Raw genomic sequence first — 20,429 nt, 5'->3', positions numbered from 1 at the left:
ATCTGCTCTGGAAGGTAACTCAATAGGCTAGCATTATTCATTCTACCCCAAGTAGAATAATGAAGAGGCCTTAGGTTAGCAGAACAGCAGAACATTCCTAAGAATGGGAGATGACAAGACATTTATTTCTGTCAGAGACATTTTAGCATAACTTTCTTCTTTTTACTAAGAGTAGGAGATGAAAACCTATACATCCAAGAGCACAGAGATACACGTGAAGGCACACGTGACGCCCATCTGAGCCACCACCTCTTACCCCTCACAGGACCAATGGAGTTGCTCAGGGCATAGCGCAAGATCCTCTCTTCCTGGTTATACAGGACAAACACGCTGTCCACCGAGAGCTGCTGGGTGCTGGGCAGGGCCGGCTGGGAGTCATCGTGGACACACTCCTGGAAGGTGATGGTCTGGCGCCACTGGTAAGTGTAGACCTGTGAAGGGGTGGTGCCATCTCTACTGGGCTCCATCACTGTGTACTCTCGGGTAGAGGAGGATGTGATCACTGGGACGTGGGGGGCAGGCGGGAGACAAAGGAGAAATCTTAAGGATGCAAGAGTCTTAACCAAGGGCTTTAAAACCACCAGCAGTGTTCCCTGTCTGTAATACTACCAGAAGAGAGATCAAATAGAACAAGTCAGACCATTGATTTCTGTGTTGGGACTCATTCTGCTCCCTAGACTTCCCATAGTATTACGGGTATTATTTCATTAGTCATATTTCCTCATCAAGTACTTCTCTGTAAGTTCCTAAGTCACCCAGAACCAACCCAGAGATTCAGGTCTGGTGGAAAGAGCACACACATGGAAGGAGATACAACTGATTCACACCTGGCCTCATTCCTCACAAGGTGGGTGATCCCAGGCCATTTACAAACCTCTTCAGCCTTGGTTGTTTTACAGCATGGCTTGGGGTGAGGATGAGACAATATATGCAAAATTTCTGGAATCAAGCAGGCTAATACTGTTTTTAAGATAAATTACCATTTATGGAGCATTTATCAAGTGACTGGCAGAGTGCTAACTGCTTTACACAGGCTCTCTCACTTAGGGTTCAATAAATAGTGGCTGCCATATATAACCCTAGTTCTCTGATATTAAAAAATATCAGATTAAAAAAATGAGATAGTAAGTGGGTTTTGATAGCCAATTTCTGAAAAATTACCAAAGCCCTCTCAGCAAACCTCAACAGAGGAGAAGAAAGACAATTTTTCCCACTCAGAAGACAGCCTGCTTTGCACCCATTCAACAAAACTCTCCACTTCTTGTTTTTTTTAAAAAACAATAACAGAGTCTTTATATTTGTGTGTTCTGCTGCACTGCACACTAAAAGCAGAGGATAAATAAAAGATGAGTGTATAAGTTGCCTCTTGTCCAGCTCCCACGTGCTGGGCTGCCAGAAACACCATCTGGTTGCAGGCTGACTTCAGGCTGCAGTCCCGCTGCTCATTGTACCTTCTCTTCACCCGCTCCTGTTCCCACCCAGCTCAGTGCAACCAAGCTGCAGAGCCTTGGTAACTGGTACAACCTCTCTAGATGGCAATTTAATAAAGGCCTTTAAAAAGTTCCTATTGTTGACTCATCACTTCTATTCCTAGAAACTGATTCAGGAAAGAATAAGAACTTTGGTCAAGATTTATGATGAAGACGGTTATTTCAACTCATTATGAGAAGGGAAAATGGGAAATAACCTAAGCTTTAGAAAATAAAATAGTTTAAATTAACAGCCATACAATAGAATTATACAGATTCATTAAAAAGTGTTTTCAAAGTCTACCTAATGAAACTACAGAATATTCATGATTTGCCAACACTGACTAGAAAAGTGAAGATTAATAATAATCTTCTGGTATGATTGCAAATAAAAGCTGTGTCCCTGACTGTAGAGTATATAATAATACTGCATCAATGTTAAATTCCTGATTTTGATTATTTTACTGCAGCCACATAAGAGAATGTTCTTGTTCTTAGGAAAAAAACATGAAGTATTTAGGGGATGAAGGATCATGATGTCTATAACTTGCCTTCCCCCAAAAAATATATATGTGCAAGAAAGGGAATAAAAGGAAATGTGGCAAATGCTATCCATGGGTAAAGCTAGGTAAATGGCTTGTGGAAATTGTGCTATTTGCAGCTCTTATGTAAGTTTGAAATTACTTAAAATAAAAAGTTAATGTGATATCCATGCTGTATATTGCATCTAGAACTTACAGTAAAATTATTACTTTACTTTGAAATTATATTTGCCATATTTATCTTAAGATGTTATATATATGTTGGGATATTTCATACATATATGGGACAAAAAGCTGAAGGGAAATTTAAATCTAATAATAGGTACTGGTTTTACAATTACGAGTTAGGCTTATTTTCTTTTTTGCACCAAATTTTCTGCAGTATGTACTGTGTCTAAAATTGGGGGAAACGGTGATATTCACCAGGTAACCTGCCACGGATTTCCCTCTCTGAAGCTCGAGGACTGCACCAGCTCAGGGGTCTGCAGTGGCCGGTCTGGAGGCCTGGCCTGGGCCAGGCTGTCCCCAGTGCGGGGCTGGTGGCTCACCTTGGCGGGAGTAGTGGTAGAGCTCCGTGTAGGGCTCGATGTGCACCGAGGAGCCAAACGGGATCTGCGGCACACGGCCCTCCAGCTCCGTGTCGATGGTCAGGTGTCCATGCTCATCAATGCCGCTGAACCGTTGCTTAATGATCAGCTTGCCTGGGTGCCCCACGAAGGTCACCTCAGCCTGGCGGGTGAACTCTCCCCCTGGAAAGCAACAACAGTCTGTCACTTTGGCTCGCCACCCTTGAGCCAGGCCTGGGCTCAGAGTGCACAGTCATGAAGGCAGAGAGCACTCACACCTCCTCTGCAGGTGCTTTAGTTGAGGTGAAGCTGGTGGTGCTGAGGACAGAACTGGGACATCCATGAGGCCCAACTGAGTCATGCACAGAGGAGAGAAGCTGCCTCCCAGCCACACACCAGCATCTGAGAAAGGCTGCCTCAGGGGCAGAGCTGGGAAAAGCAGGGGCCTGGGGTTGTACTCCTAGGGTGCTAGTTGCGTGAACTTGGGCAAGTTACCTAACCCCACTGAGTCTCTATAAGGGATACAAACTGTCTTGTGGAATTTAGATGAGATAAAGTAAGTTAAAAAGTGCTCCACCCAATGTCAAGTGGTCCAGATACCAGTTACGGTGATGACTACTGTCATGGCTAAGTCCTGGTCAGGGTGGGTGAATCGCTCGGGGCGAACCATCACCAGCCCCGGAAGCCATCCTGGGAGCACACACTTCGGGTGTTGGCTCAGGGACTCCCTTTGGCCAGTGCAGGGCAGCAGCCCCAGACAGGCAGAAAAAACACTTCCCCTTTCTGACAGCCTCTTCCCTTTCTGAGCTTTGTTTCCGTTATAGCAGGGCTGGCAAACTATAGCCCTAGGGTTAAATCTGGCCAGCAACCCTTAAGTTAAGAATGGTTTTTATATTTTTTAATTATTTTTTAAAGTCAAGGGGGTAATATTTCATGGTATGTGAAAATTATATAAAATCAAAATTTCAGTGGCCATTAATAAAGTTTAATTGGAACATGTTCATTCCATTCATTTGTATATTACCTATGGGTGCTCACTCTATAATGACAGAGTTGAGTAGTTGCAACAGAGGCGATAGAGCCTAAGACATTAGGCAAAGCTTAAAATATTTACTATCTGCCCCTTTTCAGAAAAAGTTCAACAATCCCGCTTTATAGTTCCTAAGTCCCAAGCAGATATCCAACTGATAACACAGATCCTGGGGCAACTAAGATTGGACCCTTGCAGTAACAAAGATCTGTTGTAGGGAATTGCTAAAGTTTCCCCCAGCCCAGCTGGAGTTGATGTATGTTACAAATCATCATCAATTTAAATTCACCCATATACAAAACAGCACTGATACAGAAAGCTGTGCAGGGAAGGGGTAGGGTCTGTGGATCTGAATACAAAGCTCACCTCTATCTGCAAAGGGAAGAGTTCGTGTTTGCACAAGAACACAAACATGGATCTTATGGGATCTTTACAAAGATACATGCTCTCTTTTCCTGAAATGGCCACACTTTATGTATTTATGCTCTGTAACTTTTGGAGGGTTACCTGTGTAAAGCGTACAATCCTGTTTTCAGCAGTGTTTCCAGTGATAAACCCACAGCTGAGGTCCAGCAAGGCTGGTGGTGGTGAAGACAGATCTAGGTAGTCAGAGGCAGCGGCTGTGTATCTGTGCCCCAGAAATACAGCTCCAGGTCGTAAGACTCATTAGGATTGTATTTATCAGGCTTATTTTACTAGCTAGAAATGACAGGTTCCTTCTCATCAAGCACATAATGAAGAAATGTCAGGTATCAGTCTCAGATTGGTTTGGAATTAGAGGCAGCCTTGGTAAATCAAATCAGGGAAGCTGTGAGCCCCACACTTGGGTTGTGAGGATATATGAGATGACAGCCTGTGCTTTGTTGGAGACTTTCAAATGTCCACCATGAAATCGCTCCCTGATCAAAATGCAGTTCTAGACAGTCTTAGTTAATATATATAAATGGAAAAATAATTGATAACTTTACCTCAGTATCTTATTTCCAGAGCTACAAAATACTTGTTAGTAAGCTAGCTGTCGGCAGACATGGACTTTCCTCTCCATTCACATGCATCACCCTTCCCCCGCCAAGGTGTCCCAGGCACCACCGTGGGACACATTACCTTTAGTGTCTGATGAATTACCTGTGATGCTGAACCCATTCTTGAATCCATCTTGCTCGACTGCAAACATCCATCCAATGATGCCTCCCACTGGGGCCAGAGGAAGCAGCGAGTTCCCTATGGCCTCGGGGACGGTGCTGATGGCTGTGTAGGAGCGCCCGTGGCTCATCACCACATAGGAGTGGAGGTCTGTGTTCTCAAAGACGATGGGGACCTGACTGTTCCCCACAAAGATCCTTCCTTTTACCTTGCCGTTGACTCGCTGAGGGGAACCTGAGCAAGAAACAAAGAACAAACGAGCCTTTCAGAAAAAGAATGACACGTCCAGTAGGACCTGTGCCTGTAACACAAAGAGGATAACAGTGGTCGAGTAAAGGGCTTTGGGGTAAGCAAAGGAGTTGTTCTTCCCAAGAAGACAGTACCTATGACTGTGTCTGTGAGCCTTAGAAATTCTAGTGTCCTGCCTTTCTTCCATGTGGACTAATAATGGGCAGCCTGAAAGCGGCTCTAGTGGGAGCCATTGGTGATGGTGGGACTTCAGGGGCAAATAAAATAACCTCAGGAGAAGATGATACTATGGGTGATCTAAAACTAGGGGACTCACAGAATCATTCCTCCCCTTTGAGAGTGTAAGGGACAGAATTAGTAATTTCACTGGGACAGAGGCTGAACTGGATGGTCCAGGGAATCTGGGACACTTGGTTGCCTGATCTACAACACACCTTAATAAGCATCTCCCATTACCCAGGGTCAGGGCTGCCAGCCTGCATCCTGGATCTTCATTCAGCCCAAGCCAGACCAAACAAGGGCACGGTGGATGTCACAGACCATACAAACATGCTCTCTGACCCAAGACCAGCTTGTGGATGGGGGTGTGTTTGCTGTTCATGGTTCCATTTAGACAACTGGGGAAGAGGTGAAATCTGCTATGGCAGATTTAAAAGCTTTCTTCATAAATGGCAAATAGTATATGTAAGGTACTGTTGTGTCTTAAAAATTACACTAATAATAAATGTTAGCGTGTGCCTAGGGGAAAATATCTGAAGAGATGTACACAAAATTGCCAACAGTGGTTAACTCAGGGTAATAAGGTGAACTTTCATTTTCTATACTTTGTATCTCTATAATGTTCATAGAGATATGTATTATCTCTATAATATTTATAACTTGCATTTAAGCAGGAAAAGATAAGGTCTAAATAAATTAAGCTGTCCTTGTATTCTAATAAGAAAATTGAAGGTAACCAGATGACCCAGCAATTCCAACTCCTACGTATATACCCAACAGAACAGAAAGGTATGTCCACACAAAAACTTGTACACAGATGTCCTTAGCAGCATTATTCATAATTGTCAAAATGGGAAATCACCAAAATACCCATCAACTGATGAATGAATAAACAAAAGGTGGTATATCCACACAATGGAATATTAGTTGACTAGAAAAAAGGAATGGAACCTTGATGTATGCCACAACACTGACAACACTATGCTAAATGAGAGAAGTCAAATACAGAATGTCACTTACTGTATAATTTCATTTACATGAAATGTCCAGAATAAGAAAACCCACAGTGATAGAAAATAGATTGGTTGGTGACAGGGGCTGGGGCACTTAAGGGAATTGAAAATGACCACTACTGGGTACAGGGTTTCCACCTGGAGTGAGAAAATGTTCTCAAATTTGACAGAAGTGATGGCTGCACAACTTAGTGAATATAGGAACCACCATCCAACATATACTTTAAACAAGTGTCTTTATTATATCTTAAAAAACAAAACAGAGGAAGTAGTAAGTAAGTCACTGTGGACTGCTCAGATTTGAAGCAGAATTAAATTCTATCAGTTTCTGATTGCACATACCTTGTTCTCCCAGATTGTAAGTGACTCTCATACCCAATCCCTCCCTCGGTCTCAGAGGAGTTTTCTGTGCAGTTAGTTCTCAGTGAAGTTTGTTGAATAGCCCTAGACAGATGGGCTCCCACCTGTTCTGAAGACCTGTTGTGTTCACTCTGCCCAAGCTGCTAAACAGGGTCACTGACAAGACATGGCATACTGCACACACACACAGTATTTCTGCACATGAACTATGTCTATTACACTGGGGAATTCTGTGAAGTTAGAAGAATAATATCAAAAAAATGCCTCCCCCAAACTATTATGGAGACAAGCAGGAAAGCCAAATTAGAAAGACAAATTCTTTCCACCAAACTTTGAGCTCGAAAAATGTTTTAAAAGTAGCAAGAATCCAACAAATATTTAAACCACAACAAATATTTAAACCACAAAACTATTATGAGGCATGTATATAATGTTAAAACAGAGAGCCAAACAGTTTGTCATATCTGAGCTTGTCACCAAACACAAAGTGCTCAGCATTTCCAGCTCTGATATTTGGCAAGGAAAGCACTAATGAGGTTTCTCTATGAGAATAAGATTTCGTCGTAGATTTTGGAGGCTTCTCCTAGGGTGATAGTAGTATAAGAGCCAAGCCTAAAACAAAGAAGCAAAGGCGTGCCTTCCCTGGGGAGGTAGGATTTGGAAGAAAATAGAAAACACATTTACAGAAGTTAAAAACATCCCTCAAAATTAATGTGAAAAGTATACACAATTTTCTTCCATTACTGTGGATGGTATGTAACAAAACTCACTTGATTTCACCGTGACCCAGAGGGGAACTTCTTTTTTGGCAAATTAAAATAACTGGTTTAACTATAGCTATGGCAGGGGGTTCTGAAAAACAGAAACCATTCCTCCTATGGAGTTTTATTTAGTCTGATTTTGCAAAGGAATTGAGGGTCTTCATTAAATGCACAAGGTAATGACCAGGGACAAGTGAGGTGACTTGGCATCTGAAGGACAAATGTTCAGGACAGTAGGGTCTTTGTTGTTTTTGTGTTAATTCTCATCTATGGCCGCAGACTCCCATGGGTCTCACTCTCTGAGTAAACTGTTATCTGGACCCCTAGACTTGTGCAGAGAAGATCTGTCTAATCATCTGAGAGCATCAGGGCTGGATACAGAGCTCAGAACTGATGGCCCACAGCTGGATCCATTTTAGAGTTAGCCCCACAGTGCGCCTGGTGCTCTAGAACCAACTGTGGGGCCCCCTTGCACTACACCATCACCATGCTGCAGTTTCGGGGGACGAGGAAAGGAAACCCAACAGGAAGGGTGGCCAGAGTAGGCTTTACCCGCTACAAACTGTGGTCTTTCCCAGCCCCCCGTGGCCCTGTTGGCACTTAACCATGATTAGTCAGGACTGTGAGCAGTGCCAAACAAGAGGTTTGAAAGAAAATGAAGAAGAGGAGAGGCATTAACAACTCCTCATGCAAGCTGCATAATTTCAACACGCCTTCGTCCCATGTTAGAAGCAGTTGTAAAGATGGGCTCCCAGTGGCAGTCATTTCTGACATGGAGAAATAGCACAGGAAAGAAGAGACCTCCCTACATCAGAAAAATGGTTAGAGAAGGATGGGAAAGAATGGGAAGCAAGAAGTAAATGTCATTGTTATACAACAAATATTACGCACCCCCAGAGATCTAGGTAAAGGCAATATTGCAAAACAAGCCCCCAAACAGAGAAACTTTAGCCCTCCTCTTTCTCCCCTACAAACAGAACACACAAAAGCAAAGTACCTTCTGCGACACATTGCCGGCCATTGCCAGTATAGCCAGCAACACAGCTGCAGCAGAAGCCCGTGGGGAAGTCCCTGCAGTCGGCGTGCACAGAGCACTGGTGTCTGTTGTTGGCACACGTCTGGTGGGAATCCGTGTTGTAGCTGAAAACTGTTCAGAGAAAACACAGCACACTTGTCAGTGCTTCACAGGGCTGTGGACCAGAGCTCTGTTACCCTGTGCACCCTCCGGCCTAGCAGGAAGTCACATCTGCCCCGGCAATTCAGAGACAGGACTCACTACCTGTAGCTCTTTAAAAAGGATAGTGGCTCCATTACTCAACCCACCAAAGGCGAATGGGTCTAAACAGAGTTGGAGAAATCACAAGGGTGAATTATTTTAAAATGCTATTATTTGATGTACCCAGTATGCCTGAAATCAGCATGAGGTTACTACCACCCAATATCAAATTTAATATGGTATCCATATAATGTAGTCAGAAAGATCCCCCACCTTTTGTGGTGGGGGAAGGGGGAGGGGGTAACTAAAAATATTTTTTTACTTTTTTTTAATTGTGGTAAAATATATATAATCAGCTTAATATATTTTTTTTAATTTTTCCCCTCTCTTGTCCCCAGGGGATAACTCAGAAGCTCCCCTACTCAAAAAAGCTGAGTAAAAATAATTCCTAAATTATACCTGGTCTAAGAGCCTTTGACCCAAGAAACAAAGAATTTCTCCCTATTTCAAATTTCTACCTCCCAGGTTCATGATATTAGAATTATGAACTGCTCATTATACTTAATCCAGGGCAAATAAATTTGGAACAAAGTTTAAAGGCACAAGAGGGGATGAACTTTTAGAGGAGATAATGATCCAATTTATATTTGACTATTGTGAGTGAAGATAAAAGGTTAAGTTTACTGCTAGGTAGATTCAACTGGTCCTACCTACTCAGAGGGAATTTCCAGTATGTGTAAAGATATCATTTGGAGCCAAGAACACAGACCCTGAGCTGAGCACATGTGACATTACTGATTGCATAAGCTTTGGTTGCAAGACCAGGACCCAGCCAGGGTCTGTTATGGCTTTGGTATCAGTGGTGACCATTCAGATAACACCAGGAATGCACTGCGGGCTACACAACACTCTCCTTTCTAATGAAAACAGTGAAATAACTGGAATAGAGGGACAGGACAGAAAGACATCTGTTTTAGACACATTTGGCGTTTAAATCTAGGTGTTCACCAGTGTCAAGTAAAACCATTATAAGTTGTTGGGCCAGATATGATCTCATTTCAAAGTGATGGCTACAAAAATGAGAATTTCAGCTCAACATCTGCAAGCAAACATACCCAACACATCTGGGAGATCACTCTGATACCCAGCTGTAGGAGCCGAGTGCTGTGTGCTAAGAGATGTCAGCATCACCCCAGGAAATCCAGGTTGCAGTGTGTGCAGGAAGAGCCCAGGACATGAACCCTTGTCATCATCTTGCCACTGAAGGGTGCCTCCTCCATTCCTGTGCCTCACAAGTAAGCAAGCACACTACCCCTGGCCACAAGCCTTTGTCCAAGGCTTTGGGATACTCAGTGAACAGTAATGACTATATTGTTACGAGCCAAATAAGAGCAAGTAAGGAGAAACAAAAATGAGTGAATAATGTGGAATGGAGTATATTTTTCTGAGGGCCTTCTGAGAGCTTCACAGTAGAAACAGTAGAGTTGTAAACCTCATTTAAACTGGACCACACCATTTATATGACTCTTAATGGATTATAAGTCAACTTGAGGAGCAAAAAATAATGACAACTTAGTTTGAATGTCTTTTATAAGACAAAGCAAAGCATGGGGTTCCAATGGTTTTCCCTCAAAATGTAGCAAAAATCTGATATAATACGGTTGACTAGAGGTATCGTATTTTAAAACTATCTTTAAAAGGGAGAGCTACTGATTTTGTATTTTTCAATCTTTACAAACAACTCCAAAACTGACGGAACCTGGGAGGAATAATAATCAACCATTCTCGTTCCAAAACTAAGAGGAAATAAATGCCAAAGATAAACTGCATACATAGTCAAAGGAACTTCTGAAATGTTTTTTCAGGTGGGTGAACATGTTTCTGATCTCAAAAGTCACAAATAAGAAACTAAGTCAAAACAACACAAAAGCACTTTTTTCTTTAAAACAGACCAAAAGCAGGAAATAGGAAACTTGGAAGTGGACCCGCTCAGCAGTCTCCATAACCACAAGCCTGATCCCAGAAGATACTTGGAATTTTTGAGGCCATGGAGCCAGCCCACTGGTGCTCTGCACCTGTGAGGCGGCCCCACCCCCACAGGCTCTCATCCTCACACACCATCATGGAATGCGCACTGACACCCTTCCGCCACCCTCCTGTCCAGAGAACCAAGTGTTCAACTGCAGTTTAAACGGCCTTACCAACTCCTGTCTCCTCCACTTCGTCCACATCTATGACCTGCGGGTGCTGCTGGGAAAACCTCTCCCCTGGCAGCAGGAAAGCCCTGGTTCTCTCCGTGGGAGGTCCCAGGGGTCTCTCGGTAGCCAGGCGACCAGGAATGAGGACACTTGGCATGTTGTATGTGCCCGTGTCTCCCCTTCTAGGAGCCTCATAGGGGATGGATGTGGTGCCCCCTTCCTCCAGGCTCAGACGTGTCACGGAGTCATAATCTTCATCATCATACTCTGCTCCGTCGTCCAGTCCCAGGTTCACGTCCGAGGGCACCACGCCACTGGCCGTGGCAGGACTCCCAATCTCAAACACCCAGACGCCCTGCTGCCCAGAGTTGCTGCTCCTAGGGGGAAGGACAGGCTTCTTGGAAACAGGCTAGCAACCCAGCAAACGGCCCCATAAGCAAGCAGGAGCCCTGGGATCTGTGTCAACCTGAAAACCACTGCCTGCTTCTGCCTATAGCCAGGTGGGAGGGTGTCTGGTCAGCACAGAGCTGAGTCCATCCAGGGCCACTAGGCAAGGCCATAACCAAATGTCACAACACTGGCAAAGGCTTGCCTTCAGCCATTTGAGGGGGTGCTCCAGTGCCACGTCAGGCCTTAAAAATGTGGCCTACACTGTGTAGTCACTGGTCAATGCCCTATCATATGAGCCACCTGCTGACCAGAGTAACTCACTTTCTCCCTTATTCTCTGTCCAGGGTGTGGTGTGATACAAGATATCTATCTTTGGTCTTTGTCTCCAGTTCTGGCTTACAGCTCCTAAAATCCTTGTAATCTCTGGAGGGATGAGTGTGTTTTCGTATGCTAACAAGAGAACTGGTGGCTGGGGACCCTAGACAGCTTCCTGTTGGGGGCTGGCCACGAGAAAGACCAACGCGTTATTACAGAGTTGGAATTTTCAGCCCCCTACCCTGACTTCCAGGGAGGAAAGAGGAGCTGGAGATTCAGTTAGTTACCAATGATCAATGACTTAATCAGGCATGCCTATGTGAGTAAAAACCCCTACATGAGGAGCTTGGAGAGCTTTTGGGTTGGCAAACACCTCAAGGTGCTAAGGGAGTGGTGCACCCCAAGAGGGTATGGAAGCTCCGAGCCCCCTTCCCCCATACCTTGCCCTCTGTCTCTCTTCCATTTGGCTCTTCCTGAGTTGTATCCCTTCAGATAAACTGGTAACAGTAAGTGAAGTGCTTTCTTAAGGTCTGTGAGCTGTTCCAGCAAATTATCAAACCTGAGCAGGGGGTCGTGGAAACCCATTTGCAGCTGGTTGATCAGATGTACAGGTGCAACCTGGGACAGTCTTGTAGGGCTGAGCCCTTAACCTGTGGGGTCTTTGCTCACTTGGGTGGTTAGTGTCCAAATTAAATTGAATTGCAGGACACCCAGTTGTGTCCAGAGAATTGTAGAATTGGTTGGTGTGGGGAAAAAAATACCCCATATTTGGTGTCAGAGTAAAAACAGCACAGTCTTGGTTTATTAGATATCCTAACTCTATTAGTTGTGGAATCTCAGGTCTCAGCTTACCTTTTTATGTTCAAAGGGTATCGTGAAACACTAGTGAGATTCAGAACCTAAAGGCATTTTATAATTATAAAATAAAATAGAATAACCCTGATCTCTACTTCTTGCTCCACCAATTTTACTGTTCTTATGTGTCTAAGATTAGAAGTGCTCCTATCATAAATTATTAAAATGACCAGATTATACCACAGGAAGAAGGGACACACATTACTCACTGGAGAACATTGAGCAAAAAAATGGGGTGGAATGGGGGATGAAGAATCAAGAAAGTCCTACAGAAATAGGACATCTAATCAATCTGCCTGCTTGGGACCCAAGTGAAGGCAGTGTCATGCACGAGCTTGCCTGCAGCAGCTCGTGAGAGCCAGTTGTTAAATACTGGGAATCTGGCAAGCCAGTTAGTAAACACAGCCCTTGTAAAAAATGAAATTATGTAAACTTACAATTAAATAAATTTTATTAAAAACAAAGGCAATAAATATTCAAACCTTGTCACATTAGAATTATTTTACCACCATCTATGTTTTCTTGAAGTTAATTAAGTTTATGGCATGTGTATGCTAAGAAGACTATGTAATGGTTCATCTTTTTTAAACTCCATGTTGAGCAAGATAATGTGAGGCCGTGGTAGGAGTATTTACACCACAGAAATGGCAAACACTGTAAATGAGGGCTTCACCCACCCCATAAAGCCAGTTGTTAAGCACACCATTAAGTAAAGAGCAGAGGAGTTTTAGGCTTAATTTGATAATATGAATTGGGTGGAGGGGAGGGTTCCTTTCTTTATTGTTTAAAGAATAATGGCAGAAGAAAGATTTTAATTTTAGGAAAAGCTTAGAAAAAAGTCTGAGCTCTACCCACTTTTTCCAAATTCTACAAAATAACCTAAGAGAACACTGTTTCTCTTTGTAAGAATTTCCTCCTTAATCAATGTGGGGGCAAAAGGGTTTTTTTAGCCTCAGGTTCATAGCAGGAGATAGGTCTGAATACCTATTATTTCTAACTTTGTACTTAAAAGAAGATGGTAGAAACTGTTTCAAATGAGGATGATAATCTGAAAAACAGGATACCTGTTCATCTTAAGAGTATATTTCCTTAGTTCATCAGGAAAAAGCACTATATAATATAAAAACTATCTACAAAATTAAAATCCATGGGAACATTTTTAGGCAATGTTCTGTAAAACCCTTTAGATCTTTAATAAAATAATGAAATGATACTCTTATTAAGGGGAGAATCTACTGAAGAAGGAAGAAAACATACTTGGCCAAATTTCCAATCGCTTCTCTGTCATTAGCAAATATATTGTAAGCGCCATCGCTGTTCCACAGGGATCCCCCTGAGCCTTGACTAAATGCCACCACAGCGGGGACATGGCTCTTGTCCTTTTTGGAGAATGTTGTGTGGAACTGCAGACCATCTTCAGGATAAAGGAAAATGGCGTAGGTGCTGGAATCAGAGGAGGCCAGAACAGCCTGGAATGTGTTTCTCTGTGAAGATGAGTTAAAATTCAGTTACTCAGGAAAATATCTACAGATCTTAAAATGTGCTATTCACCAGACTCCACATAGAAAGTACAGAGATGGCAGAATAAGTAACTTATTCTAAAAGAAGGTCTTGTAGCAAGGGCCAAGTATTCCAGGAGAGCTCCACTTAACTAACTCTATGGCTATGTCGACATGAAATGTTTTAATTAATTAATGAATACCTTCTGCATAACTGTGACCTTAAGATTAATCAAAAATTATAGAATTGGTACCTCTAGATGGTGGCCTAAATCTCCCACAACTTTGCAAATTCTTACCCTTAGAATTTGCTTCCATGGCCATTAAACACACCCACCATTTGGCATACAGATATTCAGTTCCAGACACCACACAGTAAGAAAGGTAATGAGCTTTGGGAGCACACAGTTGTGGATCAAAGTCATTGTTCTACTCGTCATTGGTTGTGTGACCTTGGGCATGCTATGCTACTTCAGCTCTTGGACTCCATTTCTGAATCTGTAAGATGGAGACAAGGCCACCTACTTCACAGAAATGTTAGGAGGACTATGTGGGAGGGCATATGCAGGGTCAGACACAGAAAAAGTGTTTCAGTGTTAGTACCTTTCCCATATCCCAGGCATTGGATGAGCAATGTAGATGCAAAGGATAGAAATGTGCATTCTGGGAATTTATGGTCCAAATGGGGAACTGACGTGCACAAAACATTGCAAAGCTGGGGGACAGATTCTGTAACAGTGTTGTGTGCAAGCACATAGGAGCCATACGATGAAGTGCCCAAGGCTGGGAAAGGCGGGAGCAGAGGAGGCTATTGGAATCTGAAGGACTGCCCAACAGCTGTAATGAGAGTCAGGGAGCAGACGTCATGAGGAGAGGACAGCAAGTACATGGTACTGTGGGTCAAAAAAAAAAAAGGCACGATCAGGGAATTGAAAAGAATTTGACACAGCTGCTGCAAAGAGTATGCAGAGAAGGAAGGATTAGGGGAGATTAGGCCAGAGCGGCAAGCTGGAGCTCTGTACTAGGGGTCAGGCATTGATCACTCAAGTGAAAGGGACTCACACTCAAGAAATTCAAGGTTTTAAGCAGTTTTCAAGTACAGCACTCAGGTACACACAGGTGGCAAAGCAAAACGAGTCATGCAGGCCAATAACAGACTTTTTCCAAAGTGTTTTCTGTGGAATGTAATGGGTCATATTGGGGAGGGAACAAAGGGTATAGCCAAAAGGTTTGGGAGCTGCAAAATTAAATTAATCTAAGCAGGGTTATCTATTGTAGGACTTTCCAGAGTGAGTCATCAAGAGAGATACAGTTTTAGCATTTCCCAAACTTATTTGGCCGGGGGCTTGGTGGGGCTTTTTTCAAGGACAGTCTGGCAGGACTACCATTCTGTGGTGCACACTTTGGGAACTACCAGCCTGGAACACCTTTCAAGTGTCTCTCTACCCTGTAATACTATACAAATGTAACCATGGTGGAACGAAATTATTTTTTCCAAGGAGAAACTGAGGCATGTCCTAAAGAGTTATGTCAGATTTGTTGGAGACAGCTTCTTGACCTTCTCAGATATTCCCCTTCCTTCATGGTTAGTCCAAACTCTACACCCCCTTTACAGGCTTCCCTGACCACCGAGGCCCCAGAGAGGCCCACCGGTGAATTACAATACACTTGGCTCTGAACCACTCACACGGTGCAAATGGCTCTTGTCAACCCAACCAGAGGTGGGCCTTGCCTTTATTTCTTCAGCACATGTCTCAAGCCTACTTTGTTGCTTCATTATTCTACCCCTCACTTCATGTTAGTAACTTCTCTCTTTAACTAGAACCCGCCCCCCACTGCCCACCCCCCAAAGGAAGAGCAGCTAGGGGATGCAGTTTATGAACCCTGTTCTGGCCATGCAGCAGTCCTCTCAGGAACTGGCTTTCTCTACATCTAATCATCACTAAAACACAGACTTACACAGCCTTGAAGCTAAAGCTTTTGGAAGTCTTGGACCTGCAAGATCCAACCGAGCAGATTTGCTTTCATGTGACCTGACTTTATTGGTACAGAGGCACGATGCACATAAACGCAGTGCTTCCTGGCAGACCACAGTGCAGACGCCCGCCTGTTGCACTGCTTGCACGTGTACCCGGGTGAGTGCTCACCTTGCCTTCCTGCGCGGGGTCCTGGCTTGGCCCTTGGTAGGGGGCCACAGATTCCCAAGTGGCAACCACCACGCTATTGGGCTGGAAAGAGACTTCAGGGAACCCTCTCTGGACACTATCTGCAGCCAGCTGAGTGACAGAGGGGGATAAATCTTCTCGATAATAAACCTTCCCAAGGCCACCTGTCGTGTCCAAGTCTGCCAGGAAAGGTGCGACTGCTCCGAAGGTTGGTGGGAAGAGCCCAGGAGAGGATTCTTTGGCTGGCGGTTCTGTCATGGCAATCATGCCATTTGTGGTAACCTGTGCAAAACCAAGACTAGTTCAGAGGAGTACAGAGACAACATCTTCCTTAGGGGGACTGAGCTCCCACTCGCAGAACGCTGTACACATGCCTTATATTCTGCAAAGCACCATTCAGACATGAGCTATCTAAGCCAGTGGAGGAATCAGGGCACACTAGGGCTGTGCTGAGTGCTGCGGGTCCACAAATGGGTCGCACACATTCTCTGCCTTCAAGAAACCCACAGTCCAGAAGTCCAGTCTGATGGACTGATACCAACAGAGTATAGTAAGTTAACAATAAGTACAGGGTCAAGAAGTAAATTTGAATGGGACATTATGATACCATTATTGTGAATAGTTTGGTGTGTTAGGGTAACAGCTAACATTTACTAAATGTTTACCATGTTCCAGGCATCTTGTTAACATCTACTCCCCAGGAGAACTCCGTAGACTGCATACTACTACTATCCACATTTTTTCTGATGGGGAAAAGAGGTAAGTTAATCACTTTGTCCAAAATCACCAATAAGTGGCAGCACTGGGATTGAACCCAAGGAGCCCAACTTCAAAGTTGACCCTCTTAATCACTGTGTGTATAGCCTCCCTGAAATCAGTTATAACTGCCTATAACTGTTCTTATCCAGCTAAAATCCACACTCCTTGGGAAAATAGAAAGCGACCAACAGCCATCCAGTGGGTGGGGGGGTGGGAGTGACACGACTTGGGCCCCTGCAAAGCCATGTGAAGAATGAGGCTTTAACCCCTCTCACTGCTGTTGGGCACAATCGACTGGGTCCACAGAACACCAGTTCCAGTGGTCTTTGTACTTTGAGAATGTGTGAATTTTTTAGTCTTCTAATCAAATGGGAGAGATTTTGCAAATGGCACCTAGTTTGTACTAAAAGGCTGCAGAGTGTAAGAATACCATGCAAAAAAAAGGGACTCTCATTTGTGCAGGAACTGATCAGCAGGCCTGTGGGTTTCCTCCCACAGCCTGATCCTTCACACTTCGGACCTCATCACAGAGGAGGGGTAGGAGTGGGCAAGAAGAGCAGGAACATAGGGCAAACCCTTGCAACAATGCAAAGAACAGGTAGAAAGGCTCAGTGTGGTGAAGCCAACTGTGGCCCAGGAGGGAAAAGAGCTTAAGTTTGGGGAGTTCAGTTTGGACTTAGCCAAACCCTCCCTTTACCAAACGTCACAGGCTGTTCACTGGTCAGGTAGCACATTCTCCATCACCAGCTGGTACCAGCAATGGTTTTCTCAAATAGGCTGACAGGTTGCTGAGAAGGAGTCAGAGCAGGAGTTGGGCAGGAGCTTAGCCCAGCTGGTTTCTCACCCGCTTCCTCCCCCAGCCCATCCCAATAGCTCCCAGCACAAGCATCCCGATGGGTATGCATGTGGGAGTGTGGGAACCAGCTCACTTCTCAAGCCAGAAGCAGGCAGTTACCAGCTGCTAGTAGAAGTGATCACACGGAGGCCACATACAGATAATGTTATGTTAAAAAGCTGTATTCCTGTGAAATTTAAGTAGGTCCAAGAATTTTGAACACTCCTGGTGACTTTTATTATGTAGAATCTGGGCACAGGAATGTTTCTCTTTCATAAGGAATGCTTTGGGGCTTGAGCTTTTAAACAAGTATCACGAAGCGCTGCAAATGCTTTGGACGAAGACCACATAACCCTTATTAGTGTTAGATTATTTTTATGGCACATCAACTGCACTGTCTGTGATAATGAAGAAAGATCACATCAAAGATAAATGTCATCTACAGAACATCCAGAAGTTTTATCTGAGTCTTAGCTTTAAATTTCTCCCCAGTAAATGTGGCTTTTTTTCAGGTTTTTTCAGCTATACCAGTAAGTGGTAGACTTGCCAGTCTCACCTCACAAATCTGTCAAGCACGGGAGGCTCCTACTAGCCTTGTTCCTTTTTTCCATCGTTTTCAAGTCAAGTAATTCAATAGAAGGGTGGGGAGCACACGGGGAACCACAGAGAGTCACACAGTCACCGGTCCAGGTGTCCAGGGCTATCGCCATGACTGCCATTCACCAGCTGCTTAAGCCAGGACACTTGGGAGTCAGACTGACTCTTTCCTCTTTCTCATCACATGTCCTGCATGTCCTAAGTATATGGCACTTTCTCCATCCCTGCTACCATTTCATCCCTTACTCATGCACTCAACTGACTGGCTCTTTCTCACCCTCCAGGGCTCAGCTGAAATAACACCTGCTAAGAGAGCCTTTTCCGTGTACCCGGTGTAGGCTGGATGCCCCTTTCTCCATCCTCTCACTCCCTGACCCCCAGTTTACATCTCTGCCTCCTATTTGTTTCCTTCTAGGCATGCACCACAGTTGGTAATGATCCCACTTACTTGTCCACTGGCTCTGGCACAGTCCTCACTAGGTGGGGCATCCCTCAAGGGCGGGGTCCATGACCCTCTGGGTCACCACTTAAGCTGCGGAGCTTATATGCTGTCTGGCATGGGTCGGTCTCTCCCTCCTGGCCTCCTCCAGGAAATGGGGTGGCAAGGCTCACATAGGAGAAGGCCTGCATACAAAGGTTGTTTTTAGAAATAATGCCTGAAGAAGCATGAGTTCCTCTGGTGAGCCACTTGAGGGATCACAGCACCCCATATCACTGAGGTCCTTCCACTGGAATGGAGCATCGGATACTAAAAGAAGAGTGTGCATAAATGTGAGCCAATAACCTGACTCTGAGCAAGTCTCTAGATCTCCCAGTTTCCAGGAATTACAGGGCCAGAAGAACACATTAAATGATACCCGAGGGGACATGATCAGCAAAATCCAGAATGTGGGATATTCGGAAAGACACAGACCCAATTTCTTTAATAAATACATTGCAAGAAAAAAGGAAGTGAGGAGAACCTGTGGATTTGGAAATCCAAGGAAGTCCTAGGAACTGTATGTACCACATGCAATGTGTGGTCTTCGCCTGGCTCCTGATTTAAACCAGTCAACTGAAAAGCAAAATAAAACATTTTATAAACCTATTTTGATATTGGATGACATTAGGAATTAATATTTAGGGTGATAGTGACTTTGCTGTTTTGTTTAAAAAAAGAGTCATTTTTTAGAGATGCATTCTGAAATATTTCCAATGAAATAAAATGTCTGGGATTTGCTGAGAAACAATCCAGTTTAGGTGAGGGGTTAGTATTAGTGATAAGCAGGGATATAAATAAAACTAGATAAGCCACAAAGTGATACTTGTTGAAACGGAGTGATCCAAGTGAGCACATTATAATATTCTATTTTTGCATGTGTTGTGGTTGAAATTTTCCATAATAAAAAGGTTTTCTGAATGCATAATGAATGTAATCGATCTAAAGTCAAGAAAAGAAGGGTAGATAGCTTTTATGAGTAAGATAATATCAGGGTTCTCTGTCCGGAGAAGGGCCGAGTTCATTGTCTGAATCCCTCCTTCCCTGGGGCGCCTCAAATCTCCCCAGCAGCCCTTGACTCTCTGCTACCAGGAATTTTCAGGAGGGCTAGTTGCCCTGGGTGTGTTAGACTTCATGAGCAGAAGGTGCTTGCAGTTAAAGGACTCTGTAGTTAAAGCTGATCAAAGGTTACGGAGCCTTGAGGCTCCCTATGCAGAGTGGAGTCCAGAGGAAGCAATCATTGAGCACAAGTATAACACAGCACAAGTATGGCTTTCTCCTCACCACCTGAGTGCTAGCTAAAAAAATGCCATGGAGTATGGGACCAGATTTTAGTTTTGATATGAATCTTGGTGAAAAGAAGGCTGGAGTAGAAATACATGTGCTGGAAAAAAATTTTTTAAATGCTTACACGTCTCCAGACTCGCCATGGTGTTTCACCCAGCTAACACAGAATGCTCTGGCATCCATGGTCCCCTCTGCCTTGCAGACCCTTCCTCAGCTTGTGTCCTTGCAGAACCTCTGTCTCCTTATGAAGCCATCCTCCCCTCCCCAAGCAGGGTTTACCATCAGATCCTTTATGTCTGTACCTCTCTCCCTCTTGCTAAAAAATAAGACAACAGGCACAAAATGGAGTCACTTCTGCTCAGCCCCACTTAACCAAAATGAAGACTTAATTTGATTACACTTTCTGCCCTCCCAGAACAGAATCTTAAACCGGTCAATCAGGAATCATCTGACCAGCACTAGTTGCGTAATCTGGCAGATAGA

The 20,429-nt window shown here is 44.0% G+C and overlaps 1 protein-coding gene across 1 annotated transcript in view; it reads right to left on the bottom strand.

Moving 5' to 3' along the window:
• Nucleotides 1–20,429, bottom strand: part of NID1 (nidogen 1) — a 93,710-nt gene that overhangs the window by 55,134 nt on the left and 18,147 nt on the right. Inside the window, exons 2-8 of the mRNA XM_017670171.3 lie at nt 15,973–16,272; nt 13,584–13,810; nt 10,770–11,143; nt 8,350–8,499; nt 4,733–4,984; nt 2,560–2,760; nt 257–502 (exon numbers count right to left, since the gene is read on the bottom strand). Of these exons, the coding sequence (XP_017525660.3) occupies nt 257–502; nt 2,560–2,760; nt 4,733–4,984; nt 8,350–8,499; nt 10,770–11,143; nt 13,584–13,810; nt 15,973–16,272 (1,750 nt within the window). The remainder of the gene's footprint in view (nt 1–256; nt 503–2,559; nt 2,761–4,732; nt 4,985–8,349; nt 8,500–10,769; nt 11,144–13,583; nt 13,811–15,972; nt 16,273–20,429) is intronic.

The sequence above is a fragment of the Manis javanica genome, chromosome 7, assembly GCF_040802235.1.
Source record: "Manis javanica isolate MJ-LG chromosome 7, MJ_LKY, whole genome shotgun sequence".
In the NCBI taxonomy this organism is placed as follows: Eukaryota; Metazoa; Chordata; class Mammalia; order Pholidota; family Manidae; genus Manis; species Manis javanica.
The sequence above is the reverse complement of the archived record's forward strand: the minus strand, read 5'-3'. Positions and strand labels throughout refer to the sequence as shown.